At 33.0% G+C, this 19,358-nt stretch overlaps 4 protein-coding genes across 6 annotated transcripts; 3 read left to right on the top strand and 1 right to left on the bottom strand.

Annotated features, from left to right (window-relative positions):
* LOC149381752 (vacuolar cation/proton exchanger 3-like) lies at window positions 1–3,856 on the bottom strand. 3 transcript variants are annotated; one of them, XM_089600708.1, is made up of 11 exons: window positions 3,464–3,856; window positions 3,160–3,227; window positions 2,823–2,851; window positions 2,490–2,686; window positions 2,199–2,411; window positions 1,291–1,410; window positions 1,047–1,163; window positions 885–938; window positions 669–785; window positions 482–572; window positions 1–365 (listed from the first exon to the last, which is right to left on the bottom strand). In XM_089600708.1, exons 1-11 carry the CDS (start codon window positions 3,767–3,769, stop codon window positions 304–306), a joined length of 1,374 nt encoding a protein of 457 aa, XP_089456834.1. In that variant the 5' UTR covers window positions 3,770–3,856; the 3' UTR covers window positions 1–303. The 3 variants fall into 3 exon arrangements, with proteins under 3 accessions (XP_089456834.1, XP_089456835.1, XP_089456836.1); XM_089600709.1 differs by having other exon boundaries at window positions 1–350; XM_089600710.1 differs by having other exon boundaries at window positions 1–341.
* Window positions 3,857–5,303: 1,447 nt separating this feature from the next.
* LOC149381751 (uncharacterized) lies at window positions 5,304–6,883 on the top strand. Its single transcript, XM_089601422.1, has 2 exons — window positions 5,304–6,811; window positions 6,853–6,883. The coding sequence occupies exons 1-2, from the start codon at window positions 5,304–5,306 to the stop codon at window positions 6,881–6,883; spliced, it is 1,539 nt and encodes a 512-aa protein (XP_089457548.1).
* Window positions 6,884–6,887: 4 nt separating this feature from the next.
* On the top strand, window positions 6,888–7,669 carry LOC149381750 (uncharacterized). Its single transcript, XM_089601421.1, has 3 exons — window positions 6,888–6,962; window positions 7,045–7,489; window positions 7,572–7,669. Exons 1-3 carry the CDS (start codon window positions 6,888–6,890, stop codon window positions 7,667–7,669), a joined length of 618 nt encoding a protein of 205 aa, XP_089457547.1.
* Window positions 7,670–15,085: 7,416 nt separating this feature from the next.
* Window positions 15,086–17,735, top strand: LOC149381749 (proteasome assembly chaperone). Its single transcript, XM_089600883.1, has 8 exons — window positions 15,086–15,235; window positions 15,309–15,365; window positions 15,968–16,127; window positions 16,268–16,336; window positions 16,419–16,494; window positions 16,572–16,636; window positions 16,771–16,889; window positions 17,411–17,735. The coding sequence occupies exons 3-7, from the start codon at window positions 15,981–15,983 to the stop codon at window positions 16,846–16,848; spliced, it is 435 nt and encodes a 144-aa protein (XP_089457009.1). The 5' UTR covers window positions 15,086–15,235; window positions 15,309–15,365; window positions 15,968–15,980; the 3' UTR covers window positions 16,849–16,889; window positions 17,411–17,735.
* Window positions 17,736–19,358: the final 1,623 nt, after the last annotated feature.

The raw sequence follows: 19,358 nt of genomic DNA, 5'->3' as shown, positions 1-19,358 counted from the left end.
AATTAATGCATGGGCATGATTAAGTGAAGCCATGCATACATATATAAAAAAAACCGAAATGTTCTGAATGAATTACAATAAAGCATTTATTTAAAAATTACAATGAGAAAAAGTCTATGCCGTGACAAACACTTTAATCTCGGAGTTTCAACTCATAGCTAACTTTTCTTGCAAATACTCTCAATCTCAACTACCTTAACTTTCATTCTTTATGGACCCATTCGTTTGAGCTATCTTTCTCGTCGTGGGATTTTCCGATAAGGCCAAAACGGAAATCTAGAATGGCCTACGTTGATTCATCGATCAACTGGCTGAGGCTCCTTCCGTTCCAAGATTGAAAGCTACATTGCCTTGCATGAGAAATTCTGAGCTTGATAAGAAACTTGAAAACACTCTTGAAGTCTTAATTAGAGTGTATATCTCATTATAACCATTTATTTTCTATATATACATGTATATATTTACATAGGCATGTGCTTACTAAGTGGTGTTTTCTGGACAAAAAAGCAAGCACCGATTACGACGTAGCACAAGAAAAGAATCAATCCCTTTAGGTAATGAGAAGTTCCATCCTGTAAAAAATTTAATGGAATACAAATTAAATATCTAGAATTTTTGGTGATAGGTCATTATACAAATTTGAAGTTGTAAAATTTTAGAAGTTGAACCTGTAGAGTGAAAGCGGTGATGATTATTGTGAAAGCAAGCGAGCCAGTTTCGATGAGGCTGAAATCTAGGTCCATTGGGATCTTCATTATCCAGGCGACTATTACACTTAATGGAACCTGATATATAATTTGATTAATGAAGCAGTTGATAGAGAAAATATGTATATCTTTGGTTCATGGATTTTTTTTGGTCCGATCCAAAAATATAATTCTTACCACAAACATTGAAATTTGAGTTGCTGAGCCCAAAGCAACTCCTAAGGATATGTCCTACACATCACAAAAATAAGATCAAAACTCAATTGTTAGTGAGATTGCACGTTAGTTAAAAAAAGCAAATCGAAAAAAAAAATATATACGTAATCTTTTGTGACATACCAATTTATTTTTCAAGGCAAAAATGATTGATCCGGCGTGTTCCGCGGCATTACCGACAATCGGTAGCAAAATTATGCTAATAAAACTAACAGAAATCCCCCATGAACTTGATGCAGCCTAATTCAGGAATCACATTTTAATAATAAAAAAAAAAACATTATAAAACAACAACAAAAATGATGAGAAAATGTATCATAATGTAAAATAAATTTGACAAAAGGAATTAGGGTTTGCCTAAACATACCTCAATTGTGCCCACAACGTACTCAGAGAGCAAAGCTATGATAATTGTCATCCCAACCAACCAACTAAACGCACTCCAAAATCCTATCACTGCCTTTTCCTCCTCTTCCTCTTCTCCTTCCTGTTTGTTACACCAAAAACAATTAATCAACAGAGCTAAACATGATTAAAGGAAATTTCTCCAACGTATATATGCACGAACTTAATTAGTTGTTGAATCAGGATCAAATTATTTGAAAAGGACAACAATGTATGTACTCTTTTTTTTTTCGTTTACGCAAAAGGAAGGTCCACATTTGAAGACTCATCAATACGTGGGAAAATGTTAATCTAGTCAACATAAAAAATTACATCTGAATATAATTATACAACGTACTTTATATATGGGCTAAGGTACAAGAAGAATAAACAGAATGGACAAAAAGGGAAGAGAGAGAGACTATAAACATGTGAAAAAATGGATATTGACAATATTAATATATATATATATATATATATATATATATATATATATATATATATATAATTCCCATAAGACAACATAAAGGACAACAAAAGTGACTATATCACTATATTTTTCTAGCCATATTGTCTATAGCATTATTTTATCAAATAATTAGGTAACTACTTAAATTTACATTTTCATATTACTATAACCAATTTTTCGTAAATACTAGGTAAATGATCACAAACATGACGTGACATTCCTTATTTATCATTTCATGAAACAAAAGAGTGTGATATTTACGTCAATTTACGGATATAAATATATGAATGTGATCAATTACTTAGTATTTACGAAAAGTTCAGCATATAAAATATAAAAATGTATATATGACTATATGTAATATACCGTTACATTTTAGTTATCATAGACACACACGTATACATAAGCTATGGTATAAATACCTGTTGAGAATCAAACAATTGGCGGTGAGTTTTGAGCTGGAAAAAGATATAGGCAAAGTAAGCAATGAGCATGAAAATACTGCTGGCTCTGGACATCTGAAGTGTGTATTCAGCGACGGAAATCCCCGGAGCCGAGGCGTATTTGAACATCAACGGCAACACGTGGCACAACAGCCCAAGAAGAAGCATCGTAGCATTCACATCTGCTTGTTTCTGATATAATATGTATGTATATGTTATATATCTGGTCATATATGTGTTTGTTTTTTGTGTATGTAATTAATGACGTACTCTATCATATCTTTGTTCCCTCTTGAGATTGGCCAAGCCTCCACAGAAAAGAGAGGTTCCGAGAACCAGAAGCAAGTTGGAGAGGATTGAGCCCAAGAGTGAGTATTTCACGATGTCTATTTTCTTTTGTTGGATAGCAAATAATGCTATTATCAGCTCTGTTGCGTTACCACATGTTGCGTTCAATAGCCCTCCAACTGCCAAATATATATTTGTAGTTTAGATTATATATATATATATATATATATATATATATATATATATATTTACACACGTGTTTAATGAATATTATGAGATATTGAAAGTGTATATATAATATATATGTGTGTGTACCTGTTGGACCAGTGAAGTAGGCAATTTGTCTGACATTATTGAATAATTGAGAGGAAAAAAAACACATTATTAGTAAATGTCCACGTAGACTCTCTCAACAAGAAAAAAAATTAGCAAAAAAAAATAAAAATAAATAATTCTCGTAAAATCAAACACGTGTAACAATTTTTTCATTGATTTCCTTAAAAAAAAAAAAAAAAAAAAAAAAAAAAAAAAAAACTGTTTTTTCATTGATTTATAAAATGCAATTAAAAATTAATAACAAGTATATCAATGAAAGTAAATATGAAATTAAAAAACTTACTCAGTTTTTTTTTTTATCGAATAAAAAACTTACTCAGTTAGGAAGCTGACTCGTTCCGCCAGTGGGGTCAGTCCAAGCAAACTCAAAGCGAAAATCCATGGCTACGTGGCACAATAACAGATATCAAATGCGTCAACATAGGAACAGTATAACCAATAATAAGAATAGACCTAAAAAAAAATAATAATAATAAAATATCATTAATTGTAACAAAAGTCTTCTTAAAGAATTGAAAAAAAAAAAAAAAAATCTACACTGATTACCAAGAATCAAAACAAAAACAACGGCAAAGATACATATACATTCATTTCAAATGCATTTATGTATAAAAACTTACTCGGCCAAAATGATGATAGTCTGCGACAATGGCGAGAGGAATCGCGGGGAAGAGAATGGCGAGCTTAGTGCCGAGAAGAACCTCTTGGAGATTCGTGAGGCAATCTCTCAGAATTTGGAAACGAACCTTTGATATCAGAATCGGGTCCGATTTCTTCCTCAGCAACGACGACGACATGGTTTGAGGAGTTCTCGATTTCGACAACCCTAAACCACTCTTCCCATTATTACGACTATTAATATTATCACTAATTATGCCATTTTCCATGGCGTTTAAGGCCTCACGCTCGTCGTTTGAACCGTCCATGAGATCGTCTTTGAAAGGAAATGAAGGAAGAAAAAAAAAATTAGGCGAGAGAGAAAGACATGAACCCAAGAAAGTACTCTCTTTTTGGGGGGTGAGAGATGTATGTATGAATGACTTATATAGGAAAATTAATGGACTATATACGTGTATATTATACCTATATGGTAAAATAGAAAAAAATAAAAACATTATTTTTACCCATTTTTGTGTAATTGTGTAAAGAAAAGTACGTTTGTGTAGAGTATATTACAGGCAGCTTCGAGGAATTTTCCGAGGGCTTGTTCCCATTCTTGCATGGGATTTGGAGTCTACACGTCTTGGTTTTCACTGCCACTGAAACGGCATTAGAGTACTATAGGTGTTGCTTTCTTAGCCTGGTAATCTGGCTAAAACGTATTTGCGGAATATTGTTGATATGTGTAACTGGATGAAAGCTCTTCTCGTACAAATCAAATGTAGTTTTTTTTTTTTTTTTTTTTTTTTTTTAAATGTTATTATTGTCATAAATGAGATAGTGTTTGTTATTCTTGTTATTATTTCTTATTTCGTTATGATACTTTATAACCTATGGTGGCTCAGTCTTAATTATTAATATATCAGATCTTCCATCATTTTCTTTTATTTTTTATGTAGCGGGGAGAGGCCGTGGAAAAGATAAATATAAAATAAAAAAATAAAAAAAAACCATAGCACGATCGTAATTGATTCGCGCACGAATTATTGGCAAACGATTCTTTCAAAATATGTTGATTCGTTAGATTATGAATATCAAATTAAGGGTGACATGTACTCATTAATTAGTAAAGAACACCGAAAACAAAAAAATGGGAGAGAATTCTCTCTTTGGAAAAAAAAATTCCCAATAATCAAAATCTTCTTTTACAAAGAGGTCTAAAAGCCTAGTATAAGAAAACCTTAATAACTAAAACTAATTTAATACCATAAACTAATAATAATAAAATATTAAATATCCCATGCATACTAAATTAACCTAATTAATTATATATAGAGAGAGAAAAGATACTATAATATCTTATATCTACAGAGAGCATACTTACATATAAATATAACTAATAACTAACTATATATATATATATTACTATATATATATATATACGTACAGAGTATTATAAGCAATATATATTAGTACTATATATAGAAAAAATTGTTGTAATTATCCAATTTCTTATATTCTGTTAAGATTTTAATCAAAGTTTTGTTTTATTTAAGAGTAAATGGCGGCAAAAGTCCCTAAAGTTTCCGGAAACAGCTAAGTTGGTCCCTATTCTTTTTTTTTTACGGCGAAAGTCCTTCATGTTGAGTTTTAGTCATGCCGTTGATCCCCAACCCCATTTTAGCGTCAATTATTGACGATGTTATAGCGAAAACGTTAGTATTAACTGACTGTGGGTTTTAAGTCGCAATTTAAACAAATAAAATGAAAGAAAATTAAATAAAATGAAACAAAACAGAATAAAAAGAAATCAAAACAAACCAAAAGAACGAGTTTTGAAAATAAAACCGCCATTTGAAAATGGAAGAACCTCAAATCGAAGAATCCCAAATCGAAGAACCCCAAATCGAACCCCAAATCGAAGAAACCCAAATCGAAGAACCCGAAATTGAAGAAGGAAATGGTGATGAGTTTGACTTCGCAGAGGAGGCATATGTTGGCCAGGAAGAGAATGACGAAGATCGACATCCAAAGCACCCTCAGCAATGGTGGTCGTCGGTGAATCAGGCATGTGAAGAAGGTGAGGGTGGTCCAGGCGAAGACTCTGAAGGCATTAGGTCAGAGAGCGAGCTTGAGAGCCTCAACGACGAAGACGATGAGCAGCCGTCGAGGAGGTCGTTCAACCCGCGAGCAAACTTAGCAGAGTTCAAGTTCAAATTGGGTATGCTTTTCCCATCTGTTGAGTCTCTGAGATGCACGTTAAGAGAGGTTTTCATTAAACAACATAGGTCATTCAAGTATGTGCATAATGATCAAACCAGAGTACGAGCTAGGTGCACTGGACAAGGCTGTAATTGGACGTTATATGCTAAAGTTCAGAATTCTGATAATAGGACTATGAGAATCAACACTCTTTTAGACAATCATGACTGTGGACTAGTGTTTGATAATAAATTAGTCACGAGTAAGTGGTTGTCTGTTGAGTTCCTTGAGCACTTTAGGCTCAACCCTAACATGGACTATCAGAACTTCAAAGAGCTAGCTGCTGCAGCTCATTACACCAATGTCTCGTATCCAGTGTTTACTAGAGCCAGGAAGAATGCCAGAGATGCTCTAGAAGGTTCAGTTAGAGACCAGTATGCCATTTTGGAAGATTATTGCAAGCAAATTCTTGCAACTAATCCAGGTTCAACAGCTATACTGAAAACAGACTTAGTTGATGACAAAAGACTGTTTCAAAGAGTGTACATTTGTTTGAATGCTTGCAAGGAGGGGTTTAATAGAGGTTGCAGACCCTTATTGGGATTTGATGGATGCTTTCTCAAAGGATATTGCAAGGGCATGTTACTTGCTGCCGTGGGTATTGATGCTAACAACTCATGCTTCCCAGTTGCTTATGCCGTGGTAGAGAAGGAAAATACAGACACGTGGATGTGGTTCATGCTGCTTCTCAGTGAGGATCTTGGCATACAAAACTCAACAGGATTTACTGTGATTAGTGATAGGCAGAAGGGTTTGGAGAGGGCTATTGCAGAGGTGTTTCCTGGTGCAGAAGTTAAATTATGTGTTAGGCATTTACATGCCAACTTTAAGAAGGAACACAAGGGGTTATTACTCAAGCAACTGATGTGGAACTGTGCTAGAGCTTCAACAGAAGAAGAATTCAAGCTCAAAATGGCTGAGCTAAAAGATGAGAATGAGAAGGCCTTTGAGTGGCTTAGTCAGAAAAACCCTAAGGAGTGGAGTAGGTCTCAATTCAAAACATTTGTCAAAAGTGACATGCTGTTGAACAATCTGTGTGAGAGCTTCAACAATGCAATACTCATGGCCAGAGACAAACCTATAGTCACTTTGTTAGAGAAGATTAGGTTTTGGCTAATGTGCCGGTTTGCAAAAAAAAGAGATGCAGCTCAGAAATGGAAAACACCAGTTGGTCCTAGGATCATGGAGATAATTGAGAAGCACAAGACTGTATCAAGATACTGTCAGTCCACACTTGCTGGAAATTCCAAATTCCAGGTACTTTTGATACATTGTTTTCAATACATGAACAATACATTGTAATCTGTGTGATTAAGACTACATTGTTTTCAATTGCCAGGTTAACTTTCAAGGCTCACAGTCTTTTGTTGTTGACTTGAGGCTTAAGGTTTGCACTTGTAGGGTGTTTCAACTGTCTGGCATACCATGTCCACATGCCTTGACATGTATATGGGCATCTGGACTCAAAGACTATGAGTATGTAGACAGTTGGTACAAGCGTGAGGCTCACAATGCGTGTTACAGTGTGATAATTGAGCCAATGGCAAGTCCAGATAAGTGGCCAGAACCTGGTCTCAACATAATTCTGCCACCACCAGAAATGACATTGCCTGGAAGACCTAAGAAGAAAAGGAACAGAACAGGTGATGAGGCAGCTCCTGGGTTTGGGCCATTTCCAGAGTATACAACTGCAACAAAACAGTCTAGGAGGGGGCAAAAGAATCACTGCAGCAATTGTGGTGTAGAAGGCCATTCCAAGAGAACCTGTTCTAATCCAGGATCAAGTCAGGTACAATTTGAATTGACTTGTAACATTTTAGATTTAAATCTGGACAACTGATTTGCTTGTTTCACAGGTCAAGCCAGCAAAGAAGATGGGAAGACCTAAGACTAAAAACCCTGCACCAGAGACAATCAACAGAAGGGCGAGAAGACAGAAGCAAACTGCTCAGTCACAAGTTTAGATTTTATATGTTGTTTTGGTGTGCATACCTGTTTTGTTGGAATACTGCTGAAAACAGATTATGTACCTGGTTTGTTAGATTTTAGTATGTTGTTTTGGAATCTGTTTATTATGATGTAATTGCAGTGCCAATTCAGTGAAATTAGCAGTGCCAATTCAGTGTCAACTTGAGTGTAATTGCAGTGTCAATTTGACTGTAATTTGCAGTGCCAATTCAGTGTCAATTTACAGTGAAATTTGAGTGCCAATTCAGTGTCAATTTACAGTGAAATATGAGTGCCAATTCAGTGTCAATTTGCAGTGCCAATTCAGTGTCAATTAGAGTTAAATTGCAGTGCCAATTCAGTGTCAACTTGAGTGTAATTGCAGTGTCAATTTGATTGTAATTTGAGTGCCAATTCAGTGTCAATTTACAGTGCAATTTGAGTGCCAATTCAGTGTCAATTTACAGTGCCAATTCAGTGTCAATTAGAGTTAAATTGCAGTGCCAATTCAAACCAGAGTTCCCATTCAAACCAATTCAGTACCAATACAGATAACAATTCATAACATTCAGACTTGCCATTCAAACCAGAGTTCCCATTCAAACCAAATACCAATTCCTTACAATTTTAGCTTGCCATTCATAACATTCAAACCAGATACCAATTCATTACAACTCAAGTCAGTTACAAATTACACTACCACTCATCGACAACTGTATACTATCACTACAAACATCACAACAAACACTCCAATATTTATGTACAACATCTTATTCACAGGTTCTTTTACCACAACTTGAACTCTGCTACAACAATCTTTGCTACAAACACTTGATGCGTCTGCTTGTTCTTTGTAGTGGCGATTCTCCAACTCCAAGCGGTTAATTGTTCTCAGTAGCCCAGGAATGACTTGTTTTGACCTCTCACAAATGTCTGGGTCAACCCACCTAAAACTTGTGCATCCACCATCTGCCTACATCACTCAGACCTAGTTTAATACCGAAATTAAACTACCAAACAAAAAACTAGGGTTTGAATCCGATAACTTACCTTTTTCTTGTAACAACCAAGGAATCTTCTACCTGGGTTTGAATCCGTCCACGACGTCCTTTGCACCACCACGACACCACACGAGCAACGCCCATTAACTATCCGACCATGAGATACCGAGCTTTGACTCCCAGTGATTCCTCGCCTCGACGTGCGCTGTGAGTGGCTATATACCGACGACGCTGAACCTTCATCACCCATTTGAGTTCGTGCTGAACTGATTACACTGAATTGCAGATGGAATTTATTCTAGGGTTTTCAATTTTGAATTTGGGGAAATGTTTATCGATAGTCTTTTGGTTTGTTTTGATTTCTTTTTATTCTGTTTTGTTTCATTTTATTTAATTTTCTTTCATTTTATTTGTTTAAATTGCGACTTAAAACCCACAGTCAGTTAATACTAACGTTTTCGCTATAACATCGTCAATAATTGACGCTAAAATGGGGTTGGGGATCAACGGCATGACTAAAACTCAACATGAAGGACTTTCGCCGTAAAAAAAAAAGAATAGGGACCAACTTAGCTGTTTCCGGAAACTTTAGGGACTTTTGTCGCCATTTACTCTTTATTTAAAAAAAATAACTCATCAAACTCGTAGTAAATTAATTAATTAAAGAGTAAATTAAATTAACTTAAGTCATTTAATTTTAGTCTTTAGTTAGTTAATGACCTTCCACCTAAGTTGCACAGGAAAAACCCAAAGTACGGGTTTGGTGAGATATTTGTTAATAAAATGAAACTTTGATTATATTTTAAAAAGAGATAGACTATTGACCTATTGACTTAATTGTCTCATATATATATACCTATTACATAAATATAACCTACTACTAATAAAAAAAAATTCAGGAAATAAAATATTAAAATTTTCTATTAAAATCTGATATCTACTCTGCATCATATATCAATCTATTTTTCGATGATTTAATGACGCATATCGCGTATCAATTATTATTGTAGCGGTTTATTAATTATATGCTCTTTTTTAAGAAAAGGAAAATATCATCTGTGGTTTTAATGGAATGCTGCTACTATATATTTTCTATTTTTTTGTAATCGATAATATCTTGTGTTTCGGAGTGCATCATAAACATACTCCTAGTTTTAACTATATAATAATCATCTATTATGTTTGCAGTTTGTTATAAATTTGTTCGCGATGATTTCGTAAGTGTTTATTTCCGTCGAAACTTTTTTTTATTATTAATCTTTTAGAAGACAAAAAAAAAGTATAGAAAAATATTATTAACTAACGTGTAAATTAACATTTCAAAAAATAAAATAAAAATAAGTAATTAGTCAACTAAAACGTCTGAAATTGTTATATAATCAACATTTTGTAAATATTAGATAATTATAAATAGCTATAAAGATGACGTGATATTTTTAGTTTGCCCTTTTATTGAAATAAAAAAGTAGGATATTTACGTTAATTTACACATTTAAATACATGCACCTGACTATTTATCTAAGATTTACGAAACGTTGACTATATAACAATGTGAAACTGTAGATCTGACTATATACATAATGCACCCTTATAAAATAGCCTATTTATCACACATGACCGTTTTAATTATATGCACATTTACATTCTTAACATCCAAAAATCTCTCGTCCAAAAAGTGGTTAGTAACTCAGGTTTTAGATACAAATAATTGGTTACGTAGCTATCTTAAACACTAGCAATTTGGTTTTAGCCAACCTTTCGTTAATTTCCCGTAAATAGCCATCGTGCTTATGTGGCAGCTTATTAATTGAATTTTTTTTACACGTTTAGCCTTATTAATTAAGTTGACTAATTAAAGATTTTTTTTTAATTTGAATCTTTGCGATTTGGAAAGAGTTTTTAACGTGTATTTCAGGATTTTATGGACGTGAGATATGCGTTGACTTTAGCTAAGTTTGTTTCTATTTTCGAGGCTATTAATTATGGAATAAAATCAGTAAATATATTCTTTTATTTACTTAATATTGGCATCGTTTGGCATAGCTTTGTTTTTAAAAAAAGTGCTTTTAGATTCAGTTTTTGAAAAAAACAGTTTTTTTCAAAAACTGACAAGGTGTTTGGTAAACTGTTTATAAAACAGTTGTTGCTGGTAACAAAAACTAATTTAGCGTTTGATAAAATAAATATATTATAGTAAAAAGACTAAAATAGACATAAAATAAATATTTAACAGTGCTATGGATAATCATGTGAGGATATTAAAGTAATTTTATATCGATTACAAAAACGCTTTTTCTAAAAGCTAAGATTCTTAGCTTTTGTGACTCATGTACAATTTTTAAAATCGTTTTTGAAATTTTTTCTAAAAACTGTTTTACCAAACAGTAAGATTGCAGTTTGGTTTTTGCTAACAGCAAAAACAGGCTTAAAAAAGCTGTGCCAAACACGCCCATTATTTGATTCAAAACAGCGAAGCATCCTCGATGAAACAATTGGTATTAACTGTAAATATGCTTTGTATTTACAATGCATTTACAATAAAAACAATTGATATTAACTGTAAATCAATGTTGTATTTACAATACTGAATAAGAATTCACAAGAACCAAAAATCTCAACAAATTCACAATCACTGAAACAAATCTCATACACTCAAAACCACCAGCAACTCCGATGAAGAAAAAGAAGAAGAAGAAGAAGAAGAAGAAGAAAAGAGAAAATTTGCAAATTGAAAAGAACAAATCAAATCAAGCAAATCTGCCATTGGAATCCCTAACAAGCTCCACCAATCCAATCCAATAGACACAACCCGTTTTCCATCACCATCGACGAGCGTCGGCCAATGTTGCAGAGGGTGGGCGAGTGTCGAAGTCGATGTTGCAGAGGGTGGAGCGTCGGCCGATGTTGCAGAGCGTTGATTTTGTTTTTATCGGTTGTGTAGAGTTAAAGAGAGAGTATAGATATCTGCATTAATGGAGTTTTAAATGCTCGCTCAATTTGTGTGAGTAGTTATGGCTGAATATCTTGTTTTCTATTTGAATTAATGGGATGAAAATAATGAGCGGGAATTTGGCTAGAGTTATTTGAGGTCATTCACGTCTTTTAACATGCTGTAAATATATTTATGTGGTTATTAACAGGAAATTAACAAAAGGTTGGCTAAAACTAAAACCCTTATAACAGTGTGGCTATATACATATATAACCCTTTTAGATATGCTTAATACCCACTACAATGTAAGGGCTTTGGATGTGACTTTTATTACATCCAAAGCCCGAAAAGTTGTATCCAATGATTAATTTGTTAGACTTATGTAAGTGTATTACGTAAGATTTGATGGACCAGGTGATTACACCATATATTAGTTTATTAATAAATTAGATAAATGGTTAATAAATAAAAGGTAATTTCTTATTGTACCCTGATGGTGAGTCTATATAAAGTTAACCATATGAATTGGTCATCTCTCAACTCATAACCTAGTTTTCATCTGTCATCACAAGAAAACTATCAAGACTAAATGGGTCAAGAGAGATAAGACAACTCCGGTGATTCCGCTACTGTCGTTGCTCTCGTCATGGATCGATGTAGGTTTTCTAGATCTCTAATGTTTTGTGAAAATCATCTAATTCTAAGATCTTGACTATTTAAGATTGTTTAAATTATGCTTACATAATTAGATGCGACATTGAATGAGATACAAGTTGCATCCGATATCCCATAGATAAAGCTACTGGATGCGACTTGTCACATCCATACCAATTTCACCAAAACATATATGATGGGAATTGGATGCGACTTGTGTTCCGGCCAAAGCGCGGGAACCCTTTGGTTGCGACTTGTCGCATCCAAAAGTTCTTTCTCGAATTTTGACAGGTTATTTTTAGATACGACAAGACGTATCTATTTTATTCATTTATTTTTTTTAATTAACTTCTATATTGATATATATATATATATATATATATATATATATATATATGTTAAACTAAAATAAATTTGAAAATGACATAATATGATATAAATTATTTTATATAAAAAAATTTCATAAAAAATACAATAAAAAGAGTTGCTAAATACAAAAAAAATTCTAGTCGCTAAATACGAAGACTACTATTTTTGGCTTGATCTCTCGGCAAACATATCCGTTATTCGTCCTCTTTCGCCGCTCCTTCCTCTTGCGTTGTCGCTTGGACGATCTTGTTGGTGCTCTACGGAAGATGGCGTAGTCAATTATGTATATACAGATGTTGGCGTAGCCTGAGCCCTCACAACTGATGGCATAGTCTGAGGCTATTGTGTCGTGACCGACTGAGGCTGTGGACTCGGTCTCAAGGACTGACCGTAACTTGCAACTCCTGGGTCGTAGTTGCTGGGACTGTACAAGCATATGTATTTAGTGGATCTTTGACTCGGATGACTGACTATGGGATGATGAACTAGATCCGGCTTGATCATGAGTTGTAGCGCATAACAAATCTCCCATAAGGATCAAGGGACCTATCTTAGTTTCGTTGTTGTTTAAAACAATCACCTCGACATGTCGATATCATATAATTAAGTAATTAGTTTAATTATAAGAATACTATTGATTATATATTGAAGCAAAGTGAATGTTTTGGTTTAGGATGTAGTTACTGCTATTTAATATTGCAATATAGTTAGCTCAAGGATTAGAAATTTTGGTCATTAAGTTTTACCATAGCTTCCGACAAATGTCATTTTGAACTACTTTTTTTTACTATGTTTGGCATATCATTAATGAGACATTATAATTTAAATTAATGGATTAAGAGATTTTATGTATTTTTAGCAGAAAATTAGAAAACATTCAACTCATTTAAATGAGTATTTAAATCAAGTTGACCATTATTTTAAAACAAAATTAGGTAAATAGTCAACTAAAGCGTTTGGAATTGCTATATAGCCAACACTTCATAAATCATAGGTAAATAATCATAAAGATGACGTGGCTTAATAAATGAAAGTAGTTATTTATCTAAGATTTACGTATGTAAATATATAAAAGTGGCTATTTACCTAAGATTTACGAAACGTTGGCTTTTTAGCAATATCAAATTGTAAATGTGGTTATTTATCTAATTGATCTTTATTTTAATTTTACTCAAGGTGAATTAAACTCATTAAAAATATTCACCCTTTAAAATATATTAATTATCATTTATTAATCAAATAATGTATTGAATTTTCTCAAATATATTATTTTATTATGTATTTAATCATATGAATACAAAATAAATATTCTAAAAAGCTCAGTTTTTGCCTCTTGTCCAACGCCCCCAAATTTTTCGAGTAGGCTCTGTCAACGACGTGGGATATTTGATAGGTATGGAAGTAGTTCGATACATGTCGCATGTCACAGAATGTTCAATAGAGAATTCATCGGCTGGAGTTCTTTTTTTTTTTTTTTTTTTTACTATTTTTCACTCGTACATTCACATTCATAATTTATAATATATAATTGATTATATAAAATATTTAAACATAAATTATCAAAGAATCTTTTTTGAACTTCAAATAATAGAGATGACCATTCATTTAGAGGCTCGAGCTCATATTCTTACACAAGATCTCACATATATGAGATAATGTCACCTAAATTAAATGATTTTTTTAAGTAGTTTGCCAACTATAATTAAGCTAAGACTAAAAAAAAAACAGTTACCACGAGGAATAGAGAAGTGGGTTTCAGTGAGATGCAGCTTAAATATCGTTATTGTTCATCTTCACTAAAAAATAAATTTCAAGGAGGCCTAGATTTTTAAACCTTGTTTAAAAAGGCACAACTTTTTTTTAGTGGAAATATACCTATAATTAAAAAAAAAAAACCAGAATCCATCAAATATTTCATTTACTTTATAATTCTATAAACACTTTTTTTTATAGTACTTTCTACGTTGTACTGTTTACCATTTTATTTTATTAGTTTTTTACTATTCGTCATTTCATTTAGCTTCTTCTTTTCTTTTTAAGTTTAAAGTTTCATTAAAATAAATGTAAAATCGCCAAAATATTAAAAATAAAGAGTAAATTGTGAAAGATTTTAAAATAGGCTCTCTATCCATATAATAATGTGAAAACTCATATTTCGCAATATAGTCAATTTTTTTTATAAATTTTAAATAAATAATCACGAAATTTTATTAACAAAGTCGAAAAGACATCAGCACATGTAAATATTCGTTAATAATTGTAAATAACCATCGACATAAATAGAATGTTAATAATGTCCAAATAATGTCACATCAGCATAATGATTATTTACTTAAAATTTTAAAAAAGTTTGCTATTTAACAATTATCTAAATTTTGGTGGCCTAATTCTTCAATTAATTGTTTGAAAATTGGGATATATAGAAAATTAGTATCTTAACATAAGGTATTTGCATAAGTCTCCCTATATTACTTTTTTTTTCCCCCTTAGCCCAACCTTTCTTTTTCTTCTTCTTCTTCTTCTTCTCGTCGAATACTTCTTCACAAAACAAAGAGACCCAAAAAAAATTCGGTTGCCCACTGCTCGGATTACACGCTGCCCGTCCTACAGGCCGTCCATCTACCACAGGTAACTCTCTCTCTCTCTCTCTCTCACTCCGTTTCTCTCTTTCGCTGACTCCATTTCTCTCTGTCACTATCAGTCCTTAGTCGCCACTTTTACCCCATCGGAAAACAACCGTACGACGGCGCTTTCGGAGGTAAGTTTCAGCAATCGATCTTGTTCTTTTAGGTCTTCTTTACATTCAGATGTTTGGCTCTCAGTCTTGTTCTTGTACTAGCTAATATATATGTGTCCTGTGTCAAGCCTGTTTATTGCGCGAACTTCGGGCTGGGATTGTGGGTTCTGTTATTTTCATTTATTGTTTGAGAATATATATTTTCAATCGTCCACAGCTAGTTCTTGAGAGAGGTGTGTATGATAGAAGTCATAAATTGCACTTCAGAGCCAGAGGTGATATTAGTAAGAAGTCATGTACATCGATCATATTCTTGAGCATAGTCTAAGATTTACTATAATGACCTGAATTTTATGATTCTGAGACTCTCAAAGACAGATACGTAATCAAGTAATCAACCTCTTACTTTATTAGAAGAGAAGAAAAGCTAAACCTTCCTTACTTCATTAGATTGAAAGGTTTAGTTAGTACTTGATCCAACGGGTAATGGAAGTGATTGTGATGTGTGTTTTAGACTTATAAAGTTGGTAATATTATTGAGGTCCTTTCACTGCGAAACTATTCTGCCACTTCAAGTAAATGGCATTTAATAAGTCAACTTTCTTTCAATCTTTTGAATTTAGGTGTCCTTTTGCAATGGCTTCCGGCGGTGTGAATGTAGAAGATCTCAACAAAGCCCTCGGCTCGGCTAAAATCAACGACGAGAGTGTCCGTATCGATTCCTTCAGCGAAATTGTCAATGAAATCACCGTTCACTTCCAAATCATCCGTCTTCCTAGGCAGGTCGGATTATCATCGATGGTTTTGAAGAAAAAAAAAATGATGTCACATACATTGTATTGCAAGTAAAATAAGGTTAATATTTTTGTTATTATTATTATTATTATTATCAGTATTATTTCTTCTTTCTTTGGGGCACTTAGATATATGCATGGATTGGTTGCAACTCCGCTAAATTCGGGCATTTGTACGCCGCTTCTCCTAGCCGACTCGTGAGCTATTTCACTTTCGAAAAACTTGATTCTACGAAAACCCTTTTTATTTTTAATTTTTGTTGTTGTAATTTATATGCAGAGCAATGGAGTTAGTCTAAGCTGTGTGCTCGGCGGTGGGTCTGATAATACTGGATCGGGCATTGCTCGGCGAATAGGTAGTCTTAAATCTATTATTACTATCTTCGTTTATGCTGACAATCACTTGACCAATAATAATGTTTGATCATCATAGTTTTGAAGACCGGTCTCCATGTAGTTCTCGCTTCCAATATTCCCAAGAACTCGCCTTTGGTCGAGGTCTAGTTTCGCTCTCTCTCTCTCTCTCTCCTCTATATATATAGATATATTACACTTTTTGTTTTGTATAGCGTGCTTGTTTATGTAATTCATATTTTAGTTTAAGGTTTTATCTCTCGTGTACTATGTTTCAGGCAGAGGCCGAGAAACTGTTGATACAAAAGCTAATTCAGCTTGGCTACACAAGGCCAAAACCAGAGCCCTCATCGTAGCTCGTCTCTCAGTGGGTTGTTATGAAGTTCTCAAACCAATGGTAATGACAAGATTTTTCTGGATTGTTTTTTCCTAGTTTTATAGGCTTACCTATGGGTGTATATGTACATGGATTGACTAGTTCACCAACAAGAGATTGACAAGTTCTATGCCTAATTTCCATGGTCATGGTTACCGAATGATATATATACTTATATCAATTTTCAGATTTTGTTGTGTTAGCATATATCTTTTTTTATGATACAGAACTTGTAAAACAAAGTTTCCATTTCTTTCCAACTACAAGCTTTTTTTTTTCTGCTTTTTTTTTTTCCTCTTTTTCTTTATTATGTCACATATTTTTTTACAAATTAGAGATGGTACCAAACTAGGTTACTCCCAACTTTTGTCAATGAAATTCATCATGAAGATTGAACTTTTGTTATATTTCTTTAGCGTTTGGTTAAAATTTCTTCTTAATTGCGACAACTCATTTTAAAACTTTCCTTTACAACTGTTAATGAAACTTCAGCCCTAGAAAGTAAAGGAAATAACTGATGCTACATGTGGTAAACCGAACAGGCCGGTTGCTTGACTTGGACGGATGTTCATGATATTTGACCGTTGAGGACTTGTGATACTTGTTTAACAGCCATGGAAACTCTCCTAATCTCATGTTGAACTATTTCCCATGGTAATTTTTAGTCTTTTTTTTTTTTTTTTTTTTCAATGCTTAGGGATTTTGATCCATAGTAATTGTACACGGCCATAGATCTGCACAATGAATGATTGAAAAAATTACCATTGTCTATGTTTAGTTAAAAGAATGGTTGTTTTGTAATTGAATCTCTAATTATACCTGATGTTTATACCACGACCTTCCTGAGTGCCCATCTCGGTCTTAAAATGCTTGCTCAGTCTATCGTTTAGCTCTCTGAACTTTGGAGCATCTTTCTTACAAAATCATTTCCAATGTCTGGTTTCTTTTACTGCCTTGATTTTGTATGTATGAGTACTTTACTTTGACAATGTTAGTATTAGCCAGCCAGGGTAATACTGGGGAAACCGGGAGAAAACCGGTCGGTATACCGGTTTTTGGCACTTTCCGGTAACGGTATGAACAAAACCGATAGATATCGAGAAAACCGTCGGTTACTAGCAGAAATTGGTTATGTTACCGAAATCCTGAAAATGTCAATTTTTTTTAATTTTGAAAAAATTGGGCCATTTTTTTTTTTAATTTTATGGTCAATCAAACCCTCTTATGGAGTACTCGTGCCCATAGTATGAAAGATCTTCCGCTTATAACGAGTACTCTCCACAACCACCTCTCATGGTCGTTCCGATCACAGCTGGAAGTATCATTTCCATAGTCCAACATTTAACACTAACAAATATTAATGAATGAAAAATGTAATTAAGTGTTTAATATTTTTTAGTTTATCCTAATATTATTAGTAATATATATATATATATATATATATATATATATATATATATGTTTGTATTTGTTTGTTCACTGGATATCCCCGGTAAATCCGATATTTGTCGGTTTATCATGTCGGTAACGGAAATTTCATTGATACAATTTACTCTTACCCCCACTAGATACATTAGTAAACCATTGGTATCTCTTGGGATACCGGTAAAATCTGAGCTCCGGTGCGACATCGGTAATGGTATTTCAATCATTGGTATTAGCCAAGGTTCAAAATAATATATCATTTTTTGAAGAGTCTCGATAAATATCAGCTATAATCATTATCGTTTTATAAATATCGTTAAAATATCGATGATATATCGAAAAAATATCGATATCTTTTAGTAGTTAAAAAATCCAAAATATCGACATATATCGACAAAATATCATCCGAATTTGAATTTTTTTTAATAGAAAAAATAAACAGTTCATTATTTGCTTTTTTATTTTATTTTTTCCTTTATTTTATATACTTATTATTTCTTATTCTTTATATCTTTTACTTATTGATTATACTTAGTATTATCAATATATCTTTATTTATATTTTATAATACATACATATATTTATATGACTATACCTATTTATATGTATATATTTATATGTAAAATAAAAATCAAGTTTTATATATTCCTGTATATTTTTTATTTTTTTAAAATTATATTTGTTATAGAATTTTTGTCGAGTAGTCGATATATTATTGGTATCATCGGTAGTCGGTATTAAAATTATTTTTTGATATCTATCAATATATCCGTCGTAATATTTTTGGTACCGATATCGGTATTTTAATATTTGGTATCAGCTATACCTCTTTCTATCTCGCTGTTTACTTTTAGGGCAGTTTTTCTAAGCTCCTCTATCGAGCTGATCAGAGGATATATTCCAGGCGTCGAAGCTTTGAATCGGATTAGGAGTTACTTGAGCCGAAATTGTCGCACATATTTTCTCAAACAATTCAATTAACAATTTTGCACCAAAAAAAGAAAAAGACCAATATGCCCATTACGTTAACCCAACCAATAAAAATGCGACAACACTTGAGCCATT

Source organism: Urtica dioica, chromosome 11 (assembly GCF_054948205.1).
Source record: "Urtica dioica subsp. dioica isolate 48M chromosome 11, U.dioica_male_clone48M_v1_H2, whole genome shotgun sequence".
NCBI lineage: Eukaryota > Viridiplantae > Streptophyta > Magnoliopsida > Rosales > Urticaceae > Urtica > Urtica dioica.
Note: the sequence above shows the minus strand (reverse complement) of the source record. Positions and strands in the feature narration are given on the sequence as shown.

Bases quoted from the DNA above. Each gene is read 5' to 3' on its own strand.
- LOC149381752 (XM_089600708.1), bottom strand. From the start codon at position 3,769: ATGGACGGTTCAAACGACGAGCGTGAGGCCTTAAACGCCATGGAAAAT. The intron at 2,687-2,822 runs GTACACACACAT...TATATTTGGCAG, and splicing joins CTACTTCACTGGTCCAACAG to TTGGAGGGCTATTGAACGCA. The intron at 786-884 runs GTAAGAATTATA...ATTATATATCAG, and splicing joins CTCAAATTTCAATGTTTGTG to GTTCCATTAAGTGTAATAGT.
- LOC149381751 (XM_089601422.1), top strand. From the start codon at position 5,304: ATGGAAGAACCTCAAATCGAAGAATCCCAAATCGAAGAACCCCAAATC. The intron at 6,812-6,852 runs GTTTTGGCTAAT...AAAGAGATGCAG, and splicing joins ACTTTGTTAGAGAAGATTAG to CTCAGAAATGGAAAACACCA.
- LOC149381750 (XM_089601421.1), top strand. From the start codon at position 6,888: ATGGAGATAATTGAGAAGCACAAGACTGTATCAAGATACTGTCAGTCC. The intron at 6,963-7,044 runs GTACTTTTGATA...TTCAATTGCCAG, and splicing joins CTGGAAATTCCAAATTCCAG to GTTAACTTTCAAGGCTCACA. The intron at 7,490-7,571 runs GTCAGGTACAAT...AGGTCAAGCCAG, and splicing joins CTGTTCTAATCCAGGATCAA to CAAAGAAGATGGGAAGACCT.
- LOC149381749 (XM_089600883.1), top strand. From the start codon at position 15,981: ATGGCTTCCGGCGGTGTGAATGTAGAAGATCTCAACAAAGCCCTCGGC. The intron at 16,128-16,267 runs GTCGGATTATCA...TGGGGCACTTAG, and splicing joins TCATCCGTCTTCCTAGGCAG to ATATATGCATGGATTGGTTG. The intron at 16,337-16,418 runs GTGAGCTATTTC...ATTTATATGCAG, and splicing joins CCGCTTCTCCTAGCCGACTC to AGCAATGGAGTTAGTCTAAG.